We start from the raw sequence: 27,329 nt of genomic DNA, 5'->3' as shown, positions 1-27,329 counted from the left end.
TGTAAGAGACTTCGGGGAATGACTGCACCAAGTATTATTCGGCGCTTTTAATAGAATTTCGCGATGAATGGAGAAGGAAAGTATTCAATTCACGTTCGCTTATTCACGTGCAATTCACTTTAATGTGATTTGGAAAAATAGCGGAGCAATTGCACGATAATAATTGTGATAATATAATTGATGAATAATAGAAATTTAATATTATTTCCAAAAACAAAAATCTTAATAATTCTAATGATTCTATTATAAATTTAGAAGAAATACTGAATATAATATCGGAATACAAGATCCATCGAGTCTGCTAGGTAGTTTGTAAGTACAAATTAGCGTAATAAGCAATTATACACAGCATCTACGTTCTTGTTGACTATTCGATATTTATAGGAGAGATAGTCGCTCAACGGAGTCGTCTGAAGCAACCACGACTCGCCAAACAGGTATTTTAAACTTCGAGCGGGTCTATAAACTTGTTCATAAATGTGAAGCTCCCTAAGTACTCGCACTTGAACCTCTGCAGTGGCAGCCTTTTGGTCGGCCAGTCGTGCTCGTAAGAAAAACCACATTTCTCGCCTTCAAAAACAGTCTCCAACACATTCTTTCTTCCGCTATTCTTCGGTGTTACATTTCGAAAACTTCTTCCTCACATATTTTATATAAAAGAGGGAAAAAACTTAACGTGTGACAAAATCGATGCTATCAAGAATATCAACCACGACAATGAAGTTTCAGGCAAAAAAATCGAGATTTAATTAAAAACTTTAATTAAACCCGCTCCCTGGTCCAAGTCTCTAAAGAGTCTACCCCCTCGTATCCTAAAATACTTGGATCGTTCATACGACAGATCGCTATTTTGAAAATACGGGCGACTACTGGCCCATGAATTTTTAAAATTAATGCAGTCGACGTTCGCGTTCAACGTAGGATATTAATTTTCCATCCAACGTTGAATTTTCTACGGCTGATGCAGCGTGTTTCGCGTAACACGCGATTCTCTCTTTCCTCCAAAATAAATGAAGTAAACTTCGTTGTTTTAGAAGTGAAAACGTAAAACGTATGAGCCAAAGGCTACGAATTGCTATCAGATTCCAGCGTATACGAAAATTGCAAGATAAATGTTGCGTCAAAGCTTTTTTCGCGTATCATGGGAGTACCTAAGGATGGCGCTACGTAAAGCTTCCGCTTTGTATGTAATGTAGCGACAATGGCGATCTCGCTACTTTTAAACAGCGTTAAATGCTATTTTTAAAAGTCTCCACACCGCTTGGAGCCGGTCCGTTTTCATCTCAACTCGCGTAATTTCTACTCCGTATCTCACGCGAATTCCTTTTCGCTCTTCCTTAATACGTTGTATAAGTTAGCTCTACACAAAGTACACCGAAACAGGCATACTTACCTAGGAAACCGGTAAATGTTCTCTTTATTGGGGAATAAAGTTCGCCATTTCGGCAACTATCGTCTTGTAGCGTTCCTCGTTACGAGAACCATCATTTTGTATCGCTGCTCGTTAAGAGAACCATTATCCTTAATAACATTATCACGTGGTGAATTTTATTCTGCATGGAGCAAAATGCATAGTGCTTTTAAATTAAAAGTATGATTAGAAGTAATCATAAGGTGTACGAGAGAATTGAAAATTTGGCGTCTCATCGTCTTCGTGTCTCGTTTATATCTCGTTTATTCTACTGTATTCGTTGTCATCTTTAAATTTTCAGCAACCACAAGATCTAATAAGATTTCCACAATATCTACACGATTACCTTACAACAACCTCGTTCTTTATATATCTCTTTCTTTTATGAACTTCGTTGTTCTTTTCATACTTCAACAACAGTTATCTCGCCCATTGCTGTACTAAACAAGGAATGGTAGGTTTTTAGTATTTTACTATTACTCGCTTTTTATTCTTGGTCGAATCTCTGCTTGTCGCCAGCCATTTCTCTGTCAGTCGTTTTCACTTATTCACTGCTCGCGGCACAATCGCCACTTCAAAGGATACGCTAATGGAACGGATATTAAAAAATAAACGGAATATGTCTACCTCGGAAATGAAAACAGCCACAGGCCTCGCGATTTGAGTTTCCTTCTCCGCTAATGTCTAACGACGATTACGTGATTAAACCACAAATTAGCCTCAACAAGCCAACCAGTTCATTCTTCAAGCCAGCTGTTCATTCTTCTTATCGTAAGTTCCTCTTTGTTTGACAAATTTTTCCTTTTGTTTTCCTGAGGAGTGTAGGAAGGGAATTCCATTTTAGCAAAACGGTCATCACGAGTATATCACTAGTCGGATATTTAGAATTAGCAGATATTTTATAGAAATCAAAAATTTAAGAAAAATTTAAAAAAATCTATCGAAGCGAGGAATCTAGTTACAAAATTTATTCGAAAAGTCATAACCATATTATACCATATTTCAAAGACCATAATGGCTTCGACGGTCATATGAATAATCATTGACGCGTAGGTTTCGGGATACTGGACATTAATGTTTATATGCAAGAATTGTACGGCCGAGTTAAAATATTGGCCAACGTTTTAACGCACCAGTAAATCCATTGTTATATTTATTCTGTAACTTTTTCAAAAGCATCTACGTTAAATCTGTTACAGTTACATAACGTATTTGGATGCTTGCATTCATAGAATATACAGCAAGCTTCGAGTAGAAAGAAATTGCTCGATACCGACATAATTCGAATATAATGACCGCGATTGCGTCTCGAACGTGAGCGCATTAACTAGACCACGGAGAATTCATTACCCGTTGGTTTCCGTTCTCACTGATCTTTTTCTCCGGGTCGTAAGTAATCGAAGTAACATCCAAACATAAAGCTTCATAAATTCCGACGCCGTTGTGATTCATACGACGTAACTACTTTCACGGAAAGCCACACAACGTAATATTGCCGACGAGATATTCCGCGTGGGTAATATGTCGTCAGACCGGAAAACGATAATAGACATCGGATCGTTTTACCGATGATGCGGCGCACTAAAAGTCACGACCGGATGCCACAGCAAGTAGATAAGTCCTTTATAGCCGGACGTTCTAAACGGTGCAAGAATTGCTTTAGCTTCGTAGAAAAATCGGTGAACAACTCGTTGAAGGGATTATTTCTTCCGTTTTCTTTGGACTTACATCTTCTTCGACCGTTTTGATGCATCAGGCTTCTTTATTTCTTTTTTATTAATATTACTTTTCCCCTCATTCCAATCGTTTTAAGTTTTTACGAACTTCCATACTCTCCTCGTTGATATAATTTTCCAATCCTTTATATCTGGCATAACACGATTACAACACCTAATTTATACTACTCGTAATGGCCTTATGTCGCGCTCTTCTCATGTTCTACTACTGGAAGAATTCACTGAATACGCGTTGTTTCATCTGTTTAGATCTGTTACGCGAGACGTTCCAAAATTTCGTTAGCACTGTTCTGAGATTCGATTATCATCGTTACATTGGTAAAGTTTGAAACAAATCTGAAAGTGTACATAAAATCAGTACATAAGCCAGTGTAAATTGCACGTTACAACGGTCGGTTCTAAAGTCGTAAAGTCGCGAGCAAGATTGAATTCCGAAACCGGTTCCAATACCTTTATACAACACGTGTCTCACAATTCGAACCGCAATATAGGCCATGTGATAGCTGCCTGTTCTCAGCGAGACACACGAGTCCAAATTCTTGCCCTGTGTATTCTATTAACTCGCAGGCATAAGGTAAAGTAACTCGCACACCGATTGTCTGAGGTTTGAAAGGCACTGTAGTTGGCTAACTTAGGATCTGAATAGCACCCGGACAGTCTGTAACAACTCGTTGCAATTGAGGCAAGATAACACCTGGAGTATGCCATTCGGCTACCCTACGCGTACTTCTCCGCTTTGTGCATCGTACTGCAAGAGCCAGACACAGAATGATTTTACAAGCACTACGATCTCCAGTACCAGGTTTAGCCGGGCGTTAGTTTGATAATAAGCAGACGCTTTAATTAATACGTATTTAGTAACGTTACGCTTACTGGGATCTAAAGTATCTGATGTGCGTCCTTGTTTTCAATTGTACTTACATATATTGAATCATCTGTTAATTTAATTATTCATTTGAAAACCGATCAATCATTTACCAAAAAATTTTCTACGATAACACAATTCTAAGCTGCTTTTTCCTTAATGTTGAAGTGGTCACCACTTATAAGAAAACTCTACATCTGGTCTTTTTAGTTTTCTCAAGCACCGAAGCCATCGACAGCGCGTAGACAAAAGACTACGACGAAGTCAGACCATAAACAGTAGACAGGCGACGTTGCCTTCGGGGTTTTCAGTTATTAGGTAACACAGTTAGCGCGTGGATCTGGACCAGCTCAAATTGTATTCTTACTTATAATTACACTTCTATTTAAATATATTTTCTGCCTTACAATTTATCGACGAGTTTTCTCTGTTTACACATCGAATAACCTCAACACTTAAACACTTGGATTTTATACACAACATATAGCGATCCCAAACTTTTTGTAATTTTTTTATAACTTTCGCTTCAACTAATTACGTAACATTAGTTCTACGTGTAAAGAATATTTGATTCAACTTGGGATATGAGCGAGAGGGAGAGTAACGTCATTATCGGTAATAATCGACATTCCTGGTGTCCGTGGAACAATTTCCAATAGCCATAAACGAATACCACGGTCATGTGTTCGGCTTAGCGAGTCGTTAACGCCGCATTAACATCGTTCTCCGGTCATCTACACGTTCCCGATCTTAATGGGTCGCTGGCGCTCCTCATCTCGCCGATTTCTCTCTGTAATGATTCATCGAACGAACAAGCGCGTCGAAATTACCAACAGATCGCCAAGTAGATATGCGAATTTCTCTAACGATCATCAAATGAGGCAATCAACTAACAACCTCGTCTATATTTTGTTTTATAATAATCTCATGTATAGTTTAACTGTTCGCTTTCTTACAATGATAAATCATCGTAAAACTACTGCAGAAATGAGGGAAAACTTGAGCTTCTTAAAATCCTACAAATTGATTGTTCTACTTTATTCCCATTTCCTTTCCCCCTGTCTGGATTCTTTTCTCTAGTTTCAAAGACCACTTCCGCTTTCGTTTCCTTCCATTCCGAACTTTACTTAATATCCAATCATCTATCTTGAGTTTTCACTTCTCTTCTCTGCTTCCACTACACTGTTGTTATTAATATGTATATATAATATGTGTATATGTATATGTGTTGTTACACCATTACGTACATTTGTTGTTAAATATTTATACGTGTTACTATAATATTGCAAAAATACAGTGTATCCTTTATTACCCTTAATCTCTGTGCATCCACACATGAAATATTTCCCAATTTTACGTTTTTCCGAACGTCCAATATTATATATTATATAAAAAAAGTTATCAAAAAATTTAATGAAAAAATTTCGAATAAAAAACCACGCGTGCTTTCTGGTTTCTAGCGACGTGTAAATGATATTGCATCGCAAAATACCAAGTGGACAAATGAATAGTCGAGATTTACGTTTGTTGCAGCGTGTCAACAGGTCAAGTACGGGGTGCAGGCAGTATTCGGCCCATCGGATCCCATCCTGGGCCAACACATTCATAGCATCTGCGACGCACTGGACATTCCACATCTGGAAGCCAGGCTGGACCTGGACACGGAGGCAAAAGAGTTCAGTATCAACCTCTATCCCGCACAAAGTTTGCTCAACGCCGCTTATCAGGACATCATGGAGTTTCTCAACTGGACCAAGGTCGCCATTATCTACGAGGACGACTATGGTGTGTAATTTCTTCGTTTCTTTTTTCTTTTTTTTCTTTTTTTTTTTTTTTGCTCCTTCATTCCTTTACAAATTGTGAAAATTATGAATCTCGTCGAATGTCGTCCGATTCTTGTGTCTGACGAAAAGTGTCTTGTACTACTCTCGGCTATCGGTTAGGGTTTCTCCCAATGTAATCGCGACATCGATGTCGATACGGAAACTAGAAACAAAGTTGTCTTGATAAGGGTTAGTTTCGAACTACGCTGAAAGTTTAATTAGTTTTCTTTCGTGAATTCAAGAACGAAAATGAATTTCCAGAGATAACACTGACAAAACAAACATCTTGAGTCGTCTTGAATACTTGATAATTATATCATTCTAGTACGTTCTCTTTTCAAGTAACTCTTTTCAAAACAGAATATTGACAGAGATATAATATCAAGTCCTACAGATCGTTTTCAAGCGATCTATAATGAGCGTTAAACGGGATGCATATTTATAATCTGGCAATCCAATACGATTCCGATATCGACCAACACATGGATTTCAAAACACAAACGGTCCAACCTGGAAATCCCTACGATTCTTCCAATGCCTCCTTCGTTACAATTCGACTAAGGTATAATAAAGAAAGACGAGAGAGTCGGAACGGTCTGTCTGAATATTAATTCGGTTCCATCTCTGACGAATCGAAGTCGTTGTATCCGAAACTGAATAAAAGTTTCGATTTAAACGAGGTCTGAGTGAATCGAGCTGATTGAGACGAGGAACGTTAATTGCGCCGATAGTCTCGGTGGGTTTACTCCGTTAGATTATCAATTTGCTTAACAGCCGGCGGAGGGAAGCCTCTCCCAATTACCAGACCTATTAGGAACACTTAAGATCTACGGTAATGAAATAACATCGATTAATAACACTCGCCCGCGGAGTGCAAAAACCGAGATAATGAAATTCATTCATAATGAGAAAACGTCCCGCGTTCGCCGAAGGAAGCGTCCACCTGGTTGAAGCCGAATCGCGTCTAATTAATTTGCGAAATGGCGGTTTTGAACTGCACGAGGATTCCTTGCAGCGCTTTCAACCGGTTACGCCTCAGTTTCCCCGTTTCATCGCCATTCTTTGGGTCTCTTGATCTTCGACGATGAATAATGTAAGGGGCTGAATAGAATTATGTAAGGTGCACGTGCGCGCTATCAGACATCGTGCTCGGCTTCATTTCGACCCGTTTCTCCGCGCAGAATTCTAATTAACATTTTCCAAGTTTCGCGGTTCCCCTTTGAGGCGTCAAAGAAACGACGATCCGCGCTGTTGCGGGCTAAATTGAGCGGACGCAAGATTCGTTTGTTCTATGATCACGTGGTAAAATGAAATGTTTGGTCCACTGCTGCAGTTGCTGTAATTGATAGATATATAGCACTTTGCTGTATAATTTAGCCAGGACCAGGTCTGTTCTATTATCAAACTTTTATAAAAATTTGATATAAATTGATCGAATATTGCAATCGTTCGTGGTGTGCCGACTAAGTAAAAATTAGCTATTTAGCTCGAAGGGCCATCTACTAATGTGGAAAATAATTACTGGAACGATTGCTACAGACAAAGAGATACCAAATAAAGTAGCGAAGGCGACATCTAATTAGAGACCACAAGCAACTATTAGCTAGGACGAGCGACGATTAAAAGGAACAACTAGCAACTAAGGATGGCGATTGGCAACTAATTACTTCTTTCTAAGAGGTAACCAATTTTGCAGTCACCACCTCCAATGCATCTGTAGCGAGACATACAAAGTAGCTCAGCATTACAAAGTACCAAGGACTATTAGATCCGGCACCGAGCATCTGAATGCCAGAAGATCCTTTGGGATATGACGTTATGATACTTTCCTAGCAAGGAAAGGAACAATGACCGACATCTAACAGGATGAATTTTTACCAAGTGCCGCGTATGAGCTGCAAGCCGGTCTGCTAAGGAAATTTGTTGAATAACAAACTTTAACAGAAAAATGAAAGAACTAAATTGAGGAAAGGATGAAGAAAGGAGGGACTAAATTTCTTTTATTTTATTTATGTGCTATATATTTGTTAATATGTTTAATCGTTAATTTTTTATATTTATAAATAGTCTTTCTCATTCTTGACGATTTTGAAAGACCGTAGTTAGTAACATTAATAACATCCCTCAATTAGATGGATAATATTATTATTATCTGATTCTATATAGATTTCTCAGTAACTGATAAGCCAGGTCCAACCTGGATTACGATAGAAGCGCGTAAATTCATCCGCTGTAAGCATCGACTGCATGCTCGAAGCGTTGGAATATTCCCGTGACAGATTGTTACAACACGTGCGTCACCACCGCATTTCGTGCGCAGTGAAACGTGACTCTTCCCCGGGCGAGATCGAGGACTTCGCTGTCACCGAAGGGGAAATGGCACATTCGTCGTCAGACAGGCCTCTCGTTGCCCATTTCGAATTATAAATGCATCAGATTATATGCCGTATAAAACGATGATCTAAACAACATAAAACTACATAAACTACATAAACAAACTACTTCTACATAAACAAACCACAACTCCCTTCCACGAATTTAATCCAAACTTCGGCTTATATTTGAAACGATTCAATCGAGAGACTTTTAAGAAAGCCGAAGTCAGGACACGAAGCGCTGCTAATACGCGCAAAGTTTCTTTAAACACCTTCCTTTCGAAGACTCCATGGGATTTGCGCGAACTTAACCAGGTGCCGATGAAAACACGCCTCGAGCTTAACCATCTCGGCTAGCGAGCTTATCTATTTGCGGAGGTGCACGAAAGTTGTACGTACAAGCCGATTAGAACACCCCTGTAACCTACAACTCACACTCATCGCCTACCACCACACTCGTCACCAACTCGAGACACAAACCATTCCCTATCCGTTACCAAACTGATTCCCAACAGAGATTTACCGAAGCCCCAGAATTTCCGTGTTTCCTTCACTTTCAAATATAGTCGATGATGTTGCCGCCAGAAAGTAACGAATCCTGGTCCCCCATCGGAATAGAACACGTCCGGATCGTGGCTCAAAGCTACCGACCTGCCGATTCTCTGTTCGTCTTAACTTCCCAATTTTCCGGAGTGAAAGCGGAACTACCGCCAGACAATTCTCTGACGAACTTTAATCCGTTTCTACCAAGGCGATTCCAACTTAACCACTGATAAACTATGCGTGATTTAGTGCTCGAATTTCGCCGAAAGTTACATTCGGCTCAAACTAGATAAAGTGCTGGGTTTTCTTTATCTTGGATAATTTAAATTTTATTCTTTAATGTAACAGGGCTATTAAACGTTGGCATTTTTCAATTTCTTTCTTCGTTTTTTGTCGATCAATATCCATTCACACGCGTGACAACGTGTCGCCATTTTCATGGAGACAGATTGTTCTAATCCTAATTTTTTAGACTCAGTTGTATACAAATCATATACCTTCCTATCTTAATACAATGTTACGATATTGAATATTTAATTCCCATTTAACCGAATAGCGAATTTCTCCTGAATTTTTTTCTGCAGAAATGGGAAGAATGGTACTATTCATCATCAATTCGATATTTGTAATTTAACCACAGTTATTGCACGCACGAGCTCAATAATTCGAGACGAAGTTCATGGATTTCATGGCAAAGGTCGCGACAGGTTTACCAGCAAGATTTTCAACGATCCTAATAACGCTTTAACATGACCCCGCCCTTCGTTATTTCGCTGTCAGCGTTAACCCTCGTTACTCAAGCTGCAGGCGGCATCTTCCATCGAGTTGCAAGAACCGAAAGGGTGGATTCACGTGCTTGTGGGAAATTTCTAGTCCTCGAGATCGTCTGCTACCGGCGTTTAACGCACGTGTTAATTTCACGTCTTTGATCGTTTGCGCCTTATTAAGAAGCCACGTGAACGCGCCTTAAAAAGTTTCCACCCTCGTTTCTGAAGGCCTCCAGGGAATCCTTCGCGAGATTCGTCGCGAAAATTTAGAAACTTAGACGCTGCTTTGCATCACGGACACATTCTTCGGCACAGCGTAAGTTTCTCGATGGGAATCTGCGTTTAATTCAACTTAAGGGAGCTACTCGCGGGTGAAGTTACACGACAAACGGTGGAAAGTCTTGAATTTCTATTCGTGGGCGAAGTTACAAACTGGAAAGTCTTGAATTTCTATTTGGGAGGTCTCCACGATCGGATTTCGATTTGAATTCTTGAATCTACAGCACCTTCTTTTTTCTTCTAAACCCTCCACTTTCTCACTCACTTTCGCGGTTCTCCTTCGTGCAACACGGCAGGAGATTACCCGTAGCTCTGGTCGCCAAGAAAAAGACGACAAGTATATTTAAATCAAAAATACGAGGGCTTTGGCAAATAAAAACTACGTAGCCACAAAAGACGCGTTAACGAAGTCAGTAAATCTTTAGATACATACTCAAATTTCTCAAAAAGCAACAAAAGCGCGCCAACAAAGTAAATGAAACAGATAATCTACGAACACCTCGCATCGAATTCTTGTCGTACGCAAAACTTCCTTTCTTGCAACTGTGAACGCTGTATCACAAATGGCAGAATGTTCTTGGATACTTGCACAATGCGCATGTTTTCCACGCCCAAGCTATGTAAACTGTAATCATTCTCATGAGCTAATAACTTGTCCAAAATATAAATTTGTCTTTCTCAGTTCGAAAACTGTTAATCTTCGTACAAAGTCTCTTGGGGCCATTTTCGTTTGTTAAGACTTTTTTACTCTTCGAAAAGCTCGGTAAGACATATAGCTCCATAGCTCTAAGATTCTAACTTTTTCCTCGAAATTCGCATTACCTAAGTTCCATTGCGATATTCAATAAACAATTTCGTTATTTACCACGCTTAATAATTTTTCCACGCAACTGAAAGAAAAACGACCACTGAGGCTGAGAGACAGCGTCAGTTCTCGTTTCCGGTGATTTAGAGTAACAAGTACGTGGCAGACTGGATACATATTTCTGCGATGTCCAAATCCCCTATCTCTACCTCGACAGGAGACGAACGTCATTCGCCACTTTTTCCGGCATGTTCCGGGAATCTTCAACGCGCCTGCCAATATCGCGTACGTCTGTCGGTGACGCGAACGTTTCGAAGCGATTTTCGTCTTCCGTGACAAAAATACTCATAGAGTGGTTTCGCGTATGGCTGTATACCTCAAAGAACTGCAGTTTCGAAGTGTCATGGACTGGTTGCTGAAGAATCTTCGAAATTGCGTTTGCCAAAATAAACTCTCGTCGAAGTGGATTTCACGAGGTTTCGTGACTTCAATTGTCAGGCTATTGGAAATATTATAAGTCTGTTGGAGTACAAGGAAGGGATAAAAGGCATTCCTTCCGTTGCAGCTTAAAATGCTGCATTGCACCTTTCCATTGTCCAGGATGTTTCCTGAGAAGAGCGAACACAGAGCGTAGAATAAGGAGGATCGAGAGAAAGGATCGAAAGAGTCTATGGGGGCGGTGGCGAGAATTTTCACAATAGATGGTGATAGTCCAGGACCATGGTTCATCGTTGATTCTCGAGACGCGAGGAAGCGGAATCCAGTCTTCAGGATTGAAGGAATTGGATGCTTCCTTGGATATCCCTAAAAAAACTTTATACTATTAGAGATTTCGTATAGATGATTTGCCTGTAGATGAAATCTTGGCGGATTACACCGCAGGTCAAAAAATTACCGCCATTCAAAACTTTCGGTATTCTTTGATCTTGTTGATAAAATTTCAAATCGTAATATGCGCAAAGTTGAAAAGGGTTTCCTACGATTCTATTACTCGCAATCCAATGCTACAGTAGAAGCTGAAAGATGACACGCTGCTCTGCCAGACGATCTCGAATGACTGTGGGAAAATTCAGAATTGCGTCACGTGAGAAGCTACAAAGATTAGGAAAGGGATAAGGAGGCAGAGTGTCGAAAGAAACAGAATGAAGGAGGAGGAAGAGAAAAAGGAGAATTGTTTGAAAGAAGAAGCAGATAGAGGCGGAGAGCGTGTTTGATGGAGCAAAGAGGAAAAGATAAGAAGGAAAGTGCGAAACGGGCTCGAGAGGTGGAGATTTCGCGGATTTACAGCCAGAAGAAAGGATCCTAGGGTGTTTAACGCCATCTTTGTGTCAGACACCGAGATTAAGGAGTCCCGTGACTAGAGACACCGGACCATTCGTTGTCACAACATAACGAAGGATCGCAGGGTACCTCGTTATCTGAGAAAAACGCGGAGCTGAAGACGGGCGCAATAAACCCAGTCATTATCGTAAAGGACGACAAAATGTCTTCTAGGAAATATGTAAATATCAGTGTATGTAACGAGAGCTTTAACAATGTATTTAGTGGAAAGCTCGTCAGAGCGGTGTCGGATTTATGGCATGTCGCCCTAAGGTGTGTATTATAATGATTAAGGGTTACGTGATATATCGACGTGTGGGAGTCATAAATCGCAGAATTCTATTCGATGGATATAAAATAAAATGATATAGAATGGTAAAAACTGAAAATTTGATAATAGTCGGTTTAAAAAATAAAATAACATGATAAAAAATTGTGAAAAGAGAAAATTTCATATTGGTCATTTTAATTGTTTCAATAATCCCAACGTTGGTAATAAAATAGATAAACTTGAAATTCTCAAAAGTTTAGCACGTTTCAATTATTCGCACGCTATCCTTGTTATTTCTCAATTATATAGATCCCACACGCATGATGTTAACTTTCTACGGATAAATTCAGCTGCTCAGATTTACGAACGCTTGATACTATTATTGTTGTGAATTTTTTTAATCTCCATTGTTTGATCTTTTCCTCTGTCAAAACCAGTATTTACAACCTCAAGAATTACTTTGTGGCAACAGAATCCTACGTCTGCGCGTGCAAAACGAGTTCATACTTAGTTGCCAAATCATGTGCCAATTTTGCGTAGCCCGTGTGATCTACAGATCAATTACCGATATTAATTGCTACGTACATCCAAATTTCCTCGTGCATTCTCCTAAATCGACGCTCATTCCTTACCAATACTCCGGCGTAAACATTCACATTCACTCGTGATCCGCTTGAATTCTCGCTATTGCATTCTCATCTATCAGAAAAATGTCGGAAATCGCGGACATTAATTTCTTTCTATTAGCGAACAACAATAAAGTAACAGGATGTCACGGGCCATTAATCATCGTGATCGATCCGCTTGTTTCGATAAAATATGTAAACCGAAAAGACGCGAACAATTCAATTCCTCCGGAATACCAGCCGTTCCCGATCGAGATGGAAAAAATGAATGACTTCCTTCCTCGCGCCGTGCCGGCGCAATATTTCATCCGACAGCGGTTATCGGCATTCGAGGCACGACCGTAAGTGCTTGTCATTAAAGTAAGTAAATGCCGATATAATAATTTGTTTCGTGTCTCGAGCGGTCTTGAACGCCCCAAGAGAAATCATCCACTACCTTGAAACGATGTTCTCCTTTTTCTTCTCGCGTTTTTACCCCCTCGAATCAGCCATGTAGTTGGAACAGTTTGCTCAAGTCTGGACTTCTCATTTGATCGCAGGCGAAGATTTATAAACAGTCTCTCTCTTTTGATTTTTCCCTTTTATTCTAAGACCAACTGTAGACTTCTAGCAATCATAAAATACTTTGCTCGTGAAGAAAAAAGGAAGATTCGATGATTTATGTTGTTATTGTCGCCACGTACTCGAATCATTTGAATTTCAACACGAAGAACTTTCGAAGCGCGTCGAGAGCAGATGCTGTTCGTATTGAATTTGAAACGACGAATTGTGCCAGTTCATTTAACTTGCAGTGGAATTGCTTCACTCGCGTAAAATCCGCTCATTTGTAATATTGAATTGAGTTATCGTATTGCTCTCTGTTTACCACGAAAGAATTAATTGTTCTCTTTGTCTTATTAGCGATCCGTAATGAAAGAAAATTATCCAGCCGTTCATCGAAGTATCCGAAAAAAATTTCCTATAAAAAATGTAATCTTAATTAAGAACCAAGATAACAAAGATTCCAACTCATTAGCTCAGAAATATATTGTACTTCCATTTTTACGTCGCTACCCTAACGATGTATCTTCCGTAACGATGAACAAGCAAACAATCTCCATCACCAAAGGAAACTCAATGCTTACAAATACTGCGAACGCTAGACCAGCTTGTTTGCTATATCAGCGACAATTAAATTCCGTTTCTTGCTGGGGGATTAGTTACCCTGTCTACGGATTTGCCCGCGTTAATTAACGGGTCTGCAACAGGAAAATCTGGCGAATTCTCCGCGAGCGAAATCGCGAGTGAAAAATCTATTCGTCCTGTTTGCTGCGATGAATCACTCGTTTAACTTGATCGAACAATGAAATATTAACCCTTTCCAATTTCACTCTATTTCACTCGATTTTGTTTCCAATTTTAATACATAAAACATGTTCCTGTGTATTATACCTCGATTAAATAGAAATATGTCAACGTGGATAGATTATTGTTTAGAAAAATATTAAGCTACATTCAAATTTGGTACAGCTTTTGAAAATATATATATAGCTTATCGACAGTTTGGACCAGAGTGTTCCAAATGAATTCGTAATTTTTCAGAGGAATTTTATGGATTCTGCAACGGTACATTTTTAGTAATTTAAATTTTTGCAAAGTACATGGGTAAAATTGAATTATCTATATTTTCATACGTTTTTCATTTATTTGTAATTTCATCTCGTAATTCGTAATTTCATTTCGTCGATGATTTCAGTATTAAATCCTAGCCGTACTGTTAAATAATTCCATGACGATATCCGATACAATAGTCGTTGATTATTAATATACATCTATAAACCAACAATATATTTCAATGTTACATTTTGGAATAATCGGCGGCAATGATCGAATTCGTGAAAGTTTGTTGATTCTCGTTGTTCGAAGGACTTGATCGACCTAAGAGAATGGACGAAACGTTAGTCCACCAAACGGAGAATCCCGGACGTTCAAGTTCCGAGTGGAAACTTGAAAGGGAACGAACTCGAACCTCGGAAGACCCGCAAGTCGAGATGATACCTTGATTACTCAGGCGTTGGGAAGTATTGATTTCATCGGGCGACGCGATTCACGGGTTTCCGACCCATTAAACGGCCACTCTAATAATATCTAAGAAGATCCGCGAAGGAGCTAAATATTTTGGCGGTCTCGCAATTATTGAAACGATCGGGGTCACTCGTATACGAGAATACTTTCTTGAGAAGTTGCGCCAAATTCTTGCTACATATCTACTATAACAATTATCGACTTCAGCTCAGCACCGTTGAGCTATTTCGATCGAAAGAAAATTAAGAATCGAAGGTTTTCGAGGAAAAGTGGCACGAGTTTAATTTGAACAAACTTTCGGAAATATTAACTAGAAACTGTGGACAAAATATCAGGTTGTCCGAAAAGTTTCTTTTGTTTTGTAAGGAAATAATAGACGCGTAATGTTTGTTGTTTTATATTAGTTTATTGAATCATGCACGAACATAATAATAGGAAAGAAAAATAGAAATGGATCATACCTAATTCAATAAAATAATATAAAACAGAAATTGTTGTTCGTCTATCATCGCCTTATGAAACGAAAGAAACTTTTCGGACAGCCTAATATAAGTTGTACCGTAATAGAGAAATCTGTGTGCATTTGATAATCAAATGATTGCAACAAACCAGTTATTCCAAAAATTCAGTAAGAAAATTTTCACACATTTGATAACGTTTGCGATTATCAAAGCTCGTAAAATTGATGATAGTTGATACGAGAACATAGTTACAAGAAGCGCGAGTAGTTTCGAGTTGATTGGTTCTGACTCTAATCGATGTGACAAGTAAATTAATCGCGTGTTTCAGGACTGGTGAAGCTACGAGAACTCGTCAGGTCGCCGAAGTCTCGAGAGATCGAGGTTAACCTCAGGCAGGCCGACCCGGATTCCTACAGGCAGGTTCTCTCCGAGATGAAAAGCAAGGAAATACGGAATCTCATCGTAGATACCAGGCCGGAGCATATGCATCATTTTCTACGAATGGTAAATACATATTCCTGTATCGATTTCCTGTGCCCGTGGCTTCGATAATCCCAACGCGTCCCCAATGTAAATATCTTGCAGGCATTCCGATTTTTCTCTGCGTTTGCTTTTATGCGATATTGATTTCGCAACACTGTTCCTTCTCCTTTTCTTTTGACATCTAAATCATGTAACGCAACATTCGCTGCCCTGTGCCTCAAATGATTTTTCAGAAATCGAAAGTAATATAAATCCTACTAGAAATTGAATTTCATTTCTATATCTTTACGGAAAAATTGCTCTTATTTGTATGGCATTTCCTTCTGAACGTAAAGTATAATTTAGAAACAAGTTAAGCGTCGTAATCCACTGAATTATTTCATCTTAAGAGAGGTCACGTTCGCAACTTTTTATGATATGTGAGCTTACATTCTACTAGTAAATTACAACAATACGTAAATTACTAATCGCTCAATAAATATCAATTCAAATCGATTCAATAATCGATCAAGCAATAAATCATCGCCATGGAAAATAAATCGATGCACGTGTCCACTTTCAGATCTTGCAGCTGCAAATGAACGACTACAAGTACCACTATCTCTTCACAACTTTCGTAAGTACACTCAGCTTCGAAGAAGAGACAGACAGCCCCGAGGCGGGTCTTCTAAACGGTTCGGAAACGCGATCTATCCGTCCCTGTTCCAGGATATCGAGACCTTCGACCTCGAGGACTTCAAGTACAATTTCGTCAATATCACTGCCTTCCGTCTGGTCGACGCGGAGGATGTCGGAGTGCGGGGCATCTTGAGGGACATGGAACGATACCAACCGTCCGGGAATACGATCCTCAACAAATCGAGAGTTATACAGGTAAAAGTTCCATGTGACCCGAAACCCGACCATGCCAAATATCTGTGTCTGCGTTCTCAGGATGTTTGCGCGATCTGTTATCGCACCGCTCTTCGATATTCGCTTCGTGCACATGCGACGGATTGATTTTTATCCGGCTACGTGACTGTTTGCTCCGTTAAATGGATGTGCCAAGTCAATAGTCACGATTGTACGATGTTGGAAGGCTTCTAAAGGGATTCGAAATTCTTTTCGGAATTATAAAGAACGATAATATAGATGTATACTTTGGATAAGATAGTAACTTCGATAAGCGATTAATTTATCAGTAGTTCTGACAATGACGAAAATTAGAATCATTGCGGTTACACCAAACACTCGCGCTACAGTATCGACTTTTATAATCAGGGTCGAAAGCTTTTGAATAAAAATGTAACAATTGCTTTCGGTTTCTATCATAAGCTTCCAATTTCTTTTTCTCTTCTTACAAAGGACCATTCTCAAATCTCCACCGATCAATAATCGATCGTTCTGTTAATGAATATTCTGATAATCTGAGGCTCTACTGAATTGACTCGCAATTTTTCGGGGCAAAGGCAAAGTTCACCGAATCAGAAATTACGAGGACAAGTTATTTTGGACAATTTATAGTAACCGCGGAAAATCCCGCTTCTGTCCACCGTTGTGATACTTTATTGATCGCAAAGTACGTAGCAGCGCAAAAACGAGACCGATGAGAAAGATAGAAGGACAGAAACTGCAAAACACGTATCGACTGTTGGATGTAAAACAATACGAGGAGAAAAACTCCATAGAAAGTAGCCTGTTCGATGCCACAGCGGACGTTTCGCACGCTAGTAAAATAATTTGAAAGCGATCGTTACCTGACAAAGCGAGTCAAACAAGTTCGTTAAGCTTTAATAAAGAGCTATGGAAATAGTTCGTGTTAAACTGGCACGTTCAATCAAATCTCGTTGGCGATGTGACGTTTTGGAAGGCTGCAAAATAGTGACGTTTGTACTTGGAACACGCGGATCTTCCTACTTTTCCTCGATTTGCATTCAGATTAGTGTGTCTGACCTGGCATCAGTTAACTGTCCTGTCACCTATCCTAACGAAACGAAATTTCGAAACACCTGTGTTCTCGCGTCTCTGGTGAATTCTGTCCCCTTTTTTTTCATTTGGAAACAGAGAACCTGATACATATAAGCAATAGAAAAATATGAAATTTGGTGGAGAGAAGCTTGTTCTACAAACTTATTCCAACTTATTTGATTGCTACCTGTTCGTCATTGTCTTTTTTCTCGATTGAGGATTCAAAAGTCTCTAAATTGATATTAAAACTAACGTCTATATCACAAATATATCTTACCTCGTTTAAAAAATTTCTCCTAAATTCAATATTCCAAATTTTATTGCCGTGTGTTGTATATCGTCTCTCTTGTCAATTACTCGAAGTTGTGTTTCACTTGAGTTTTGATCTCATTTTAAAAACTTGATGAAATTCCACAAGAATTCTTTACCTTAATAACGTGAAGTCGCGGTGCTGAAAATGCAAACGTCTGTCAGGGCTTAACAGGGCATACTATATACAGGGGCCATCTGGTTCACATTCTCTTATTATTCCAGCGGACACAGTTCGTCAAGATAATCAAATTTTCTACGTTTTGTTTGTCCGAGACACCGCGTCCTTTTGTGGCCACTGTTTTTCATGCAAACAAAATCTACGAATTCATAAAAAAACAGCGGCGAAGAAAAATGTGTACAGACAAGATCATACGACCGTAATAATATAAAAAATTTCTAGAAGTAACCTGGCCATTTTATTCTATATGTAATAAAAAGGATAAACTCGGACATTGTTAGTGATTTCTTCGGAGAACGAATAGACTTAAAACTAGTCCCAAATCTTAATTAACCAACTAACTAATTAATAAATAGGTTTAGGTAGTATATATAATCCTGGCGGCTTTATTTATGTTACTGTAGATGTTTCAATATTTCCAGGGTTTCCTTAAAAGGTTTCCTTTCCGGGAATGCAACCCTTCGGCTTGACTGTTATTCGAGCCATTTTCGAACACTGTTCTATATAGTCGTTATAAACCACATATGTGTATAGCTTCTGCTTCAATTGATCTACAGTGGCTTGTAGAAATATATATTTATACCATATTATGTTACATTATATTGTGTTATATTATTATATCTCACTATCAATGTAGCCGTCATAGTCGATTTTCATTATAACGCTAATAAAATTTAAATATGTTATTCTATCTACACTGTAATGAACCGACACGAAAAACACGATATTTCTTCATAGAATAGTTGGACATAGGCTAGATTTTTCCAGGCCCGTCAGACGTAACTACTTTTATAAAACACAGCGTCAAGGAAAACGAGACGGAGTTGGAGGAATAGCTGTCACAAAAGAAACCGCATTTCTCGCCGAGTCGGGCAACTTAATTCGCTGGCTTTTAAAGTCGACGGTCGCTTAAAGTGCCCTCGAACGACTCGTTTGAATCGACAATTGCGTCCAGGAGAAACGTGTCTAGTAGAAAAGGAAGAAAAGAAAAGGAGAAAGAGAAAAGAAGGGGGAAAATTGAATTAATACCGAAGATTTTCCTTCGAAGGTACGAAACAACGTCCGGAAATTCGAGAGAAGAGAAAAGGAAATAGATATGTCTGAAGGTTTAATCGAATGATGGTTGCAGGCGAAACGAGATTATGGTCTCTGTTCGATCCGCCATCTTTTGTAAGGTGACAGATTCGTTCCGCTAGTCCGTGTTTTATTTCGAGGAAAATGGTGAATGAGGTATATGCAGAGAAACGAGGAAATACTTTGTGGAAAAGGGCGGGTAGATTAATGATTCGCCTTAATGGCGACGTAAAGAAAGAGTTTTCTAATAATAGCCTGATGGCTGAACTTTTGTTACAGCTTGACTTTTGCACGATGGTAGAATATATAGCGCTGCATAGAAAATGAAACATTTTTTTTTTTTAATTCTAATTCTTCACAATATCAAAAGCACCAATCTGTCTCAATTGCGAAAACAAAAATTTCTAATTCTGTCGTTTGGATAGATTTAACGAGTCAAAAGAAAATGTTATAATCATTATGGACGCAATTTTGACCTACATATACATTCTCTTTAACGAAGCAATTTTGGGAGAGACACAAATTGATAAAAATTATTTATTAAAACGTATTTTCATCGATTAATCAACTATAAAGAGAAAAAAGACCTCAATAAATATACGCTTGTAAAGTTGCGTACGCGTGTTTCCCCATTGATAAAGATTCCGCAATACTGGGCATTTGAATAAAAATACCTAGGTTTTTCCATTGGTATAAAACGTAAAAATATCGAGCCACCGTTACACACTGGCAAATAGAGAAAAGTCCTGCTCTCATCGTATCACGGACGTGACCCAAATTGAAATATTACTGTTTCGTTCGTATTGTATAAAAATTCTCTTGCTGTGTTTGTTTTTCGCGTTAAAAAGAATCAACAGCGATCTTTAATTTTGCTCCACGGATTTAAACAAACGATTTTCCTATCGTACTGTGGAGGGGACGAGATTGAATTTGCAAATCGACAAGAGGACCGTAAATTTCAATTAGATCCCAGGCAAGTACGAACGAAGAGAGCAAGTTCGTTAACCGAAGAGGGCAAGTTTTTGCATAGCGCGCGGCCAAAGTTACAGACGATACGAAAGGGGGCAAAGAAACAGTGACTGCTGGCTATTATTAGTTTTACCCAATTAGTGAAATGAGCGCAGCAGTCGGCCGTCACGTGATTAAGCTCGTACGGCTTCCTTTCGCTTTTCAGCGAGATTATCCTCGGCACAAAGACAGCGAACGAAGAAAGAAATCGCATCTCAAGGTTCGTCCATGTGCCTGTTTCAGCCCCGATCAACCAAGCGATTAGAAGCTTCGGCCATGGCTCATCTCGTTGATCAAATGAACGCGACCATTTGCAATGAAATCCCATAACGTCTCCTTTTCGGTCATTTTCGTCGAAATTATTTCACCCAAAAAGCACTCTAATTGCAGGGCACTCGTTCTCGCTTTCAGAAACTTTATTGTTTCAAGAGCTTCTTGCTGCGAGCAAAGTAGCGTGCCTCCCTTTCTAAACCGAACTCCAGAACAAAGGAAATTGTACCGTACGGTAATTAAATACTTTTCGTTTAAACTAACCGTTGTTCTTAACGATATACGTCTTTTGTCGTTTCTTAAACTGATGCTGTTCTTTGTACTTTTCATACCAAGTATCAGTATAGACGTGATATCGAATGTTGAGTAGGTAGACTCGTAATCGTAATATGTAGAATGAAAAAATTATAAGAATTTATTTCTATGATTTTCCAATAATTCACATAGAACTCTTCTGCTTCTCTGTGACACTCTTAAAGAAATTACACACGTCGTACATTCTTGTCACGTGCAGGTAGATCTCCTCATGTAGCATGCATGTCAAATCTCCACGTGTATTCTTCGAAGACATCTGCACCCTCCGCTACAGACCAATATTAGCATAAAAATTCCTCAATCATTCGTCTGTCATACGAATGCTTACTTTTACAATACGCGTATTTCCAAAAATAATGTCCATATGTACATAGTATCTGTATAATCCTATATAACGAGTTTACAAGAACAGTTCTATCCAACATAATCTCAGTTCTCCTCCCTGTCACTTGTCCTCGGTCACCTTACGATTTTCCGAATTGTCAGGCTGAAATTACCTTGGACAGCCGTTGTTTCCAGACTTCCCACGAGTACGATGTCACAACCGTAAAATCTACTGTCTGTTTTCACCAAGGTTACTCGTGTCCTTTCTCGATACGATTCTCCTTCGGTTGCTCGAAGCTTCAGTTCACCCTTTTATCTTCCTCGATTTTCCTTTTATTTCTCACCGTTAAACGATCGAGTTAGCCAACAAAAAGTTCTAAAGAAAAAAAAAACACAGCCACAATCAACCTTAGTTGAAAGTGCCATGAAAAGAAGGGAAAGAGTGAGTTGAAAGAAGGTCGAAGCTTTTGAAGATGCATTGTGAGCTAACCACCTTGCCAAAGGGCACAAGCTGGCTCGAAATAAGGCTGTACACCTGTTAGACCGATCTTCTTGTGAAGAAAGTATAGGACGAACAAACGAGGCTCGTCTGGAAAAATAAACGCGTACCTATACGTGTGTGTCTGCGGATCTCTTTTTCGACGAGAGCTTGTTACACGGTGGACGGTCCTTGCATACTGATCTATTTCCTTTTATAGTGTTGAGTATCAGTCTCGTAGTAATCAAGGTGGCTGGGTCTCGTTGCCGATTGAAGGTATCGAGCTAACGAATTGAATTTTAACGCGTTGCATTCGGCGATCCATTTTTTAAATTTGTTAGAGATCGGCGGCTCTTTGGAATTTACTTTCGCAATCAGCGCTATTATTTTCTAAAGACACGGATTTAGCAATTTTATGTGACTTTGCGAATTTGTCTGATTCTTTTAACCTGTTAATGACCGAGCAGCGAAATAATACTTAAAAATTACGTGAACGTAATAAATCTGTGCTAAACAGAAATATTACTAGCGTATTACTATAAATAATTCGCTGTGTTCAAAATTTCTAAAATTGTAGAATGTAGATGAAAGAAAAAATAGCGACGAAAAGAATATTAAATCTTTGGGATTTCTTTCCGTAGCTGCAATTTTAAAAAATTGATTGCAAAAGAATGCAATGAAATGTTAGATTGACGTAACGTTGAATTTTGATAAGCTAATGAGAGAAGCTTATCCCCTTGTCGAAAATAATCCAACAAAAATAGTATTTTTTCCACTCTTTTTACCTGTTATGTCCCAGCCATCCAATGAATCACCGAATGCAGCTCGCGAGGCGGAATAACCTGGGCTTTTACCGCCATAAATCAGACTATCTCGTGCTCGAAGAGTTTTATTATTTCATCCGGTAACCGGCCTTACGATGACGAGATTCCACCGTTGGCATGGCAGTTGACTTTCCTTTCTCGTCCAGCTGCTACCCTGGCAGCTGTGAATCTGACGCGCATCCTAAAGACCGCTTATTAGATTTTTAATTTCACGCTATTGTAACTAGATCTTCCGCGGCCCTATCGTGACATTTCCGACTTGTCTGAAACATTCCACACGATCTTTCGCAAATTCTTCTACCTACCTCGTATCTATCGATCCTTAGAACGAATACCGTTCCTCTTTGTAACGATCGATACTGTTTCTCCTCCTCGTTCTCCTATTTGCATTTCCCACATGGATGCGTTCCAATAAATGCGAATCGTTAATTAATACATGACAATGCAGTTGACATAATTTATTTAATTGGAAACGAATGCACAGCCAGTGAGAATACTTGTTCTTGAAAGGCAATGTACGATTCATAGCTTTGTAAATACGATAACTGCACTACATTCACAATAACATTGTTGTGCTGAACATTTCTTACTGTGTTGATAAAAGTCATCTCTATTACGTCCACATATTCATGATTTAATTCTTTTTGTCAATTGCAACTCCTTTTTCTAAAACCGTAACGTTCTTGTACAAGTTTATCCTTCAAAATTTCATTTTATCATCACTGTACATCATAAAAATCTCATATTACCGCGTCTCTGTTCTTCCGAGTATAAAAGACTGTCCTGTCGTGGACGAAAATTTCGTGGTCGACGATTGCTCGAGATTCGCTTTAAATGCTAATGAACAATCTGATCCGCGCCCTCAAAAACAGACTGTCCCGTACAATTGCCCTGGATCTGCTCGTGATCTAGGTAGGAAAAATGACAGGACGAGCGAATTAATTTCAACCCACGCGACGATTACTCCGATATGAAGGCTGGGACAAGGATTAAGACCTAGCTGAAGTTCTTCGCCCTTCTACACCCTTAACCTAGCAATCTCCATGCTCGAAAGGAACTGGCAAAATTTGCGGTGCGCGACGAATATTTGCTAACTAACTGACAATCTGTCTAATTTAGAGCGGATAAACCGAGGCGTCGAACTACGATGTTACGAATGTAATATCCGACATAGGAAATATGGAATCGTCGTGAGTGTGACGCAGATTTTGCTTGGAATAAATTACGACGATTTAGGGAAGAATAGATTAATCCAGATATATCTGTTATCCTATGTAAAGGGTATTTATTTATTCCTTATAAAGGGTATTTATCTTCACTATTGGAATAGTGCACAGACAATGCACAATAAGTGGGACAAAAATTTGGTCAATATATTCAAATTAATAGTAGAAAATGGCATTTTGAAAAATATAAAAGTCTGGATTCATAAGAGGAAAGATGAACAAAATTTTGAGAGTTGTTTAAACATTTTTATGGGAATTATCATAGAACGGAAATAGGAATTAGAGAATTCACATGGCTCCTAGCAGAATTTGAACACTAGCTACAAGATTAACGTAACTACAGTTAGTTCGCATTAATTAAGCGCAGTAACGTATATTATACCACGTGTATTATATAGAGCAGATATAAATATAACGAAATTCAAAGCAAAGTTCTCTACCTCTAAATATAATATACTTTACCTACTCCAACAAATACCACAACATCTCTTGCCTATTTTAAAACTTCAACTTTTTTTATTGAAAATCACAGAGAAACTGAGGAAAGAAAGGAACCTTAAATCCCTGTGTTCAAAAACTGTAAGGAGAAAGAGCTTAATAATCTCCAGATCCTTGAAAATCCTGATCTTACCTCAGCCAAAGAGATTACCTCGACTAATTAAGCTAGCCAGACTAACAACAGATTTCTTTCTCGACTAATTTAATATTTTAAACAACCCTTTCTTCTACTAACAGAAAATTTAGGAAAAAAGATTTGCAAATTGTACTATTAAAGGCAAATTAATGTATTATTAAATGACAAATTAATGTATAATTCAAGACAAATTATCTAAGTTACTTAGTTAATCTTATTCTGAATGATAATGGAGAAACTCGTTTAATGTTTAACAGGATAGAGGTGTCGTAAGTTACTCGCGAGATGTCTCTCAGCCTTGGGCTAATTAAAAACACGCTCCAATTAAGCTAAAATAACGAGGCAGCGTGAAAACTCTATCCAGCTACGAAATTTCTGATAGCGAAGAGCGAGCTCTTTTTCAGCCGTTTGTTTTCCAATGTAGCCGCGAGCAATGGCGAACGATCTTGTTAACAAAATTGCGGATCATTCTTCACTAGCTTTGACGGTGATCTATCTGCAAATCGATTTTCTATTATAAATCCACGAGCCTCGGAGATCGAGTCGTTATTACATTTTTTCACCGTCACGATATTTGTCAGTTTCGCTTCTGTTTGAAATCATATGTTTCATCTCTTTCATTCTTTAGTTTTTTTTTATGATAAATTCGTTTTGAACGTAACGCGGCATGTTAAATTCCATTCACGTTAAAATGTCTGTTTTTATCGCAAAGGAAAATTGTCCTAAATCGTTCCAGTTTATCGAAGAAAAGAATTCCAATTTTAGTCATTTCGCATGTGTATTTCAAAAGAGCGCAACTTAAACAACTTTTTTCAGGAAAAGCGTTTTGCAACGTCTATGTACATTTTCAGGTTGGTTTCAAATGTTACCAATATAATGGAATCTCATAGGTGATGGCGCTAATGAAGTTTCAGAATGTTTCGTATAATACGCATAATATATTCATAAAAAAGAAAGTATCTACAAGCGTACGAATGCTTTCGCGAACCACTCTGCTTCTACAATTTTCTCAGAGATCATAATTTAAAATTCTCTCAAAACTTGGTCCTTTGCTTCCTCCACGATATATACGATTTCCTTGTTCGCTTTTATCGAGTGGAAATTCACTGAGACCGAGAAAATTTCCAGTTGTTTTCATCGGAGGAGCAACGATGATACTGCACAGGAACGCAGTTATCGCTGATTATTTTCCACGATACCAACTTTCCGCCGCGTGATCTTTGCATTTCCATCGAATTTCCCGATAGCTGAGTAAGAACGCGTGGAATAACGCGCGTTGTTCCACGTCATCGCGTTTCACGCTGAAACATCTACGTAACGATGTATTGGTTAACGTGAATCAATGAGCCTGGATACGTCTGCCCGATCGGTCGATTCGCTTATTAATGGGTGGAGGAGAAATGGCCAATAAATATCGGCGAAAATTGCCTCCTGTCCATGGAGAGCCAATACTTTTTCGGATAACTTGTAACGCAGCATTCGATACGTAATTGGAGAAAGGCTAATGTCGGATATTTCGAGAAATTGAACATATTCCTATGTTTGTGTTGTCGAAATATGGTTGGTCGGTCGAGAAAATGGAAGATTAATTTTTGAGAAGTGGAGAAATTAAAGTATCCGTTCTCTTTTCTGTCGATATGATCTGTCGTTGAACATTAAGAAGGATGTGGAGGTAATTTCGATACACGTAATCCTTAAACTCGTTTTCTTGATATTACTTAAGACGTCCAAAGCAACTTGCTATGAAACCCCTGATATTTTATTGAAGATACATCATCTTCTCGATTTCATCGCTTCGCTGATTATCGCTTTATCGTTAATTAATAGGGTTCCTTGAACATTATGACGATAATGAACGAAATATATTACTATGTTCATAAGTAGTCTGACGCTGTAGTGCATTTCCGATAACACGAGATAGGGGTTTTAGTGGAAAATTAATTAAAATTAGTAATTGTGGAATCAGCAAATTATAAATGAAAATTATCTGTAAGGAACTTGATAATATTATGTATATGTATATTTCTTTCTTTTTTAACGATTTTAGACATCACTGCTCAAAATAACATTATAATAGTGTTTGTCTCGGTTTAAAAGATCCTTTAGAAATTAAGCAACCTGAAAATTATCGAGACGTTTGTCGAGAATCTGCCTTAACTTCCGAAAACCTGACAAGTTCACCAAAGACCATGCAACACGGGTCTCATGGTAGCTTTACCCTGGTATTTGCTGTAATCAAACACGTAGTACGCGCATATTTACATGGAAAATTAGCGCCGTGCAAGCAACGAAGGAAATTCCAGTTGATTCGTGTCCAGAGGGATACGAAAATAAGCCGAGCAGAAAATTGATTCGAATTCGCTACGCTTTGAACCCTTTGTGTTATGGCGAATTTGTTGCATAAACAACTATTCGAAATTTGTTTGTTAAAAACTAACTTATCGGATTGTGTGAAGGGTTCATTAGCGCGACGTTGTTTTTCTCGTCAAACAAAGTTACGAGGAATGCGGCAAAAATAGAAAATTTCACGCACTGAAACGGAACGAATGCAATCTGATTAATGAGCCTTCGGGGCTTGGATGTGCATGAATTCGAAAATATTCTCGTCGGAATAATTAGATCGCCAATTGAAATGGCTTTGTCGTTCGTATCAGTTTCCAATACCTCGAATGTTCGACTGTATGCATATTAGTCGTAAAAGTTCAATCATTATTACTTTCAATCATTGTTATTTTCAATACAGTATTATTGCCCGAACGAAGGAACGTGTTCGTTTCTAATTTTATTTTACACCGATTGTTTGGTATCGTAGAGAGAAAAATATTCGGCCGATCGGGATACTGGACCGGGATTCGAACCGGGATCTTTCGTTTGCCGGCAAGGTGATTTCTCAATTAGCTACCCAGGTGG

The 27,329-nt window shown here is 38.7% G+C and overlaps 1 protein-coding gene across 9 annotated transcripts in view; it reads left to right on the top strand.

Annotated features, from left to right (window-relative positions):
* LOC117155869 (glutamate receptor ionotropic, kainate 2) overlaps positions 1-27,329 on the top strand; it is a 115,169-nt gene that overhangs the window by 44,814 nt on the left and 43,026 nt on the right. For all 9 annotated transcript variants that reach the window (XM_076620944.1, XM_033332334.2, XM_033332342.2 and 6 more), the window contains exons 4-7: positions 5,546-5,797; positions 15,675-15,850; positions 16,392-16,445; positions 16,538-16,702. In XM_076620944.1, coding sequence (XP_076477059.1) covers positions 5,546-5,797; positions 15,675-15,850; positions 16,392-16,445; positions 16,538-16,702 — 647 coding nt within the window. The remainder of the gene's footprint in view (positions 1-5,545; positions 5,798-15,674; positions 15,851-16,391; positions 16,446-16,537; positions 16,703-27,329) is intronic.

The sequence above is a fragment of the Bombus vancouverensis genome, chromosome 8 (genome assembly GCF_051014615.1).
Source record: "Bombus vancouverensis nearcticus chromosome 8, iyBomVanc1_principal, whole genome shotgun sequence".
Taxonomy (NCBI): Eukaryota; Metazoa; Arthropoda; class Insecta; order Hymenoptera; family Apidae; genus Bombus; species Bombus vancouverensis.
Note: the sequence above shows the minus strand (reverse complement) of the source record. Positions and strands in the feature narration are given on the sequence as shown.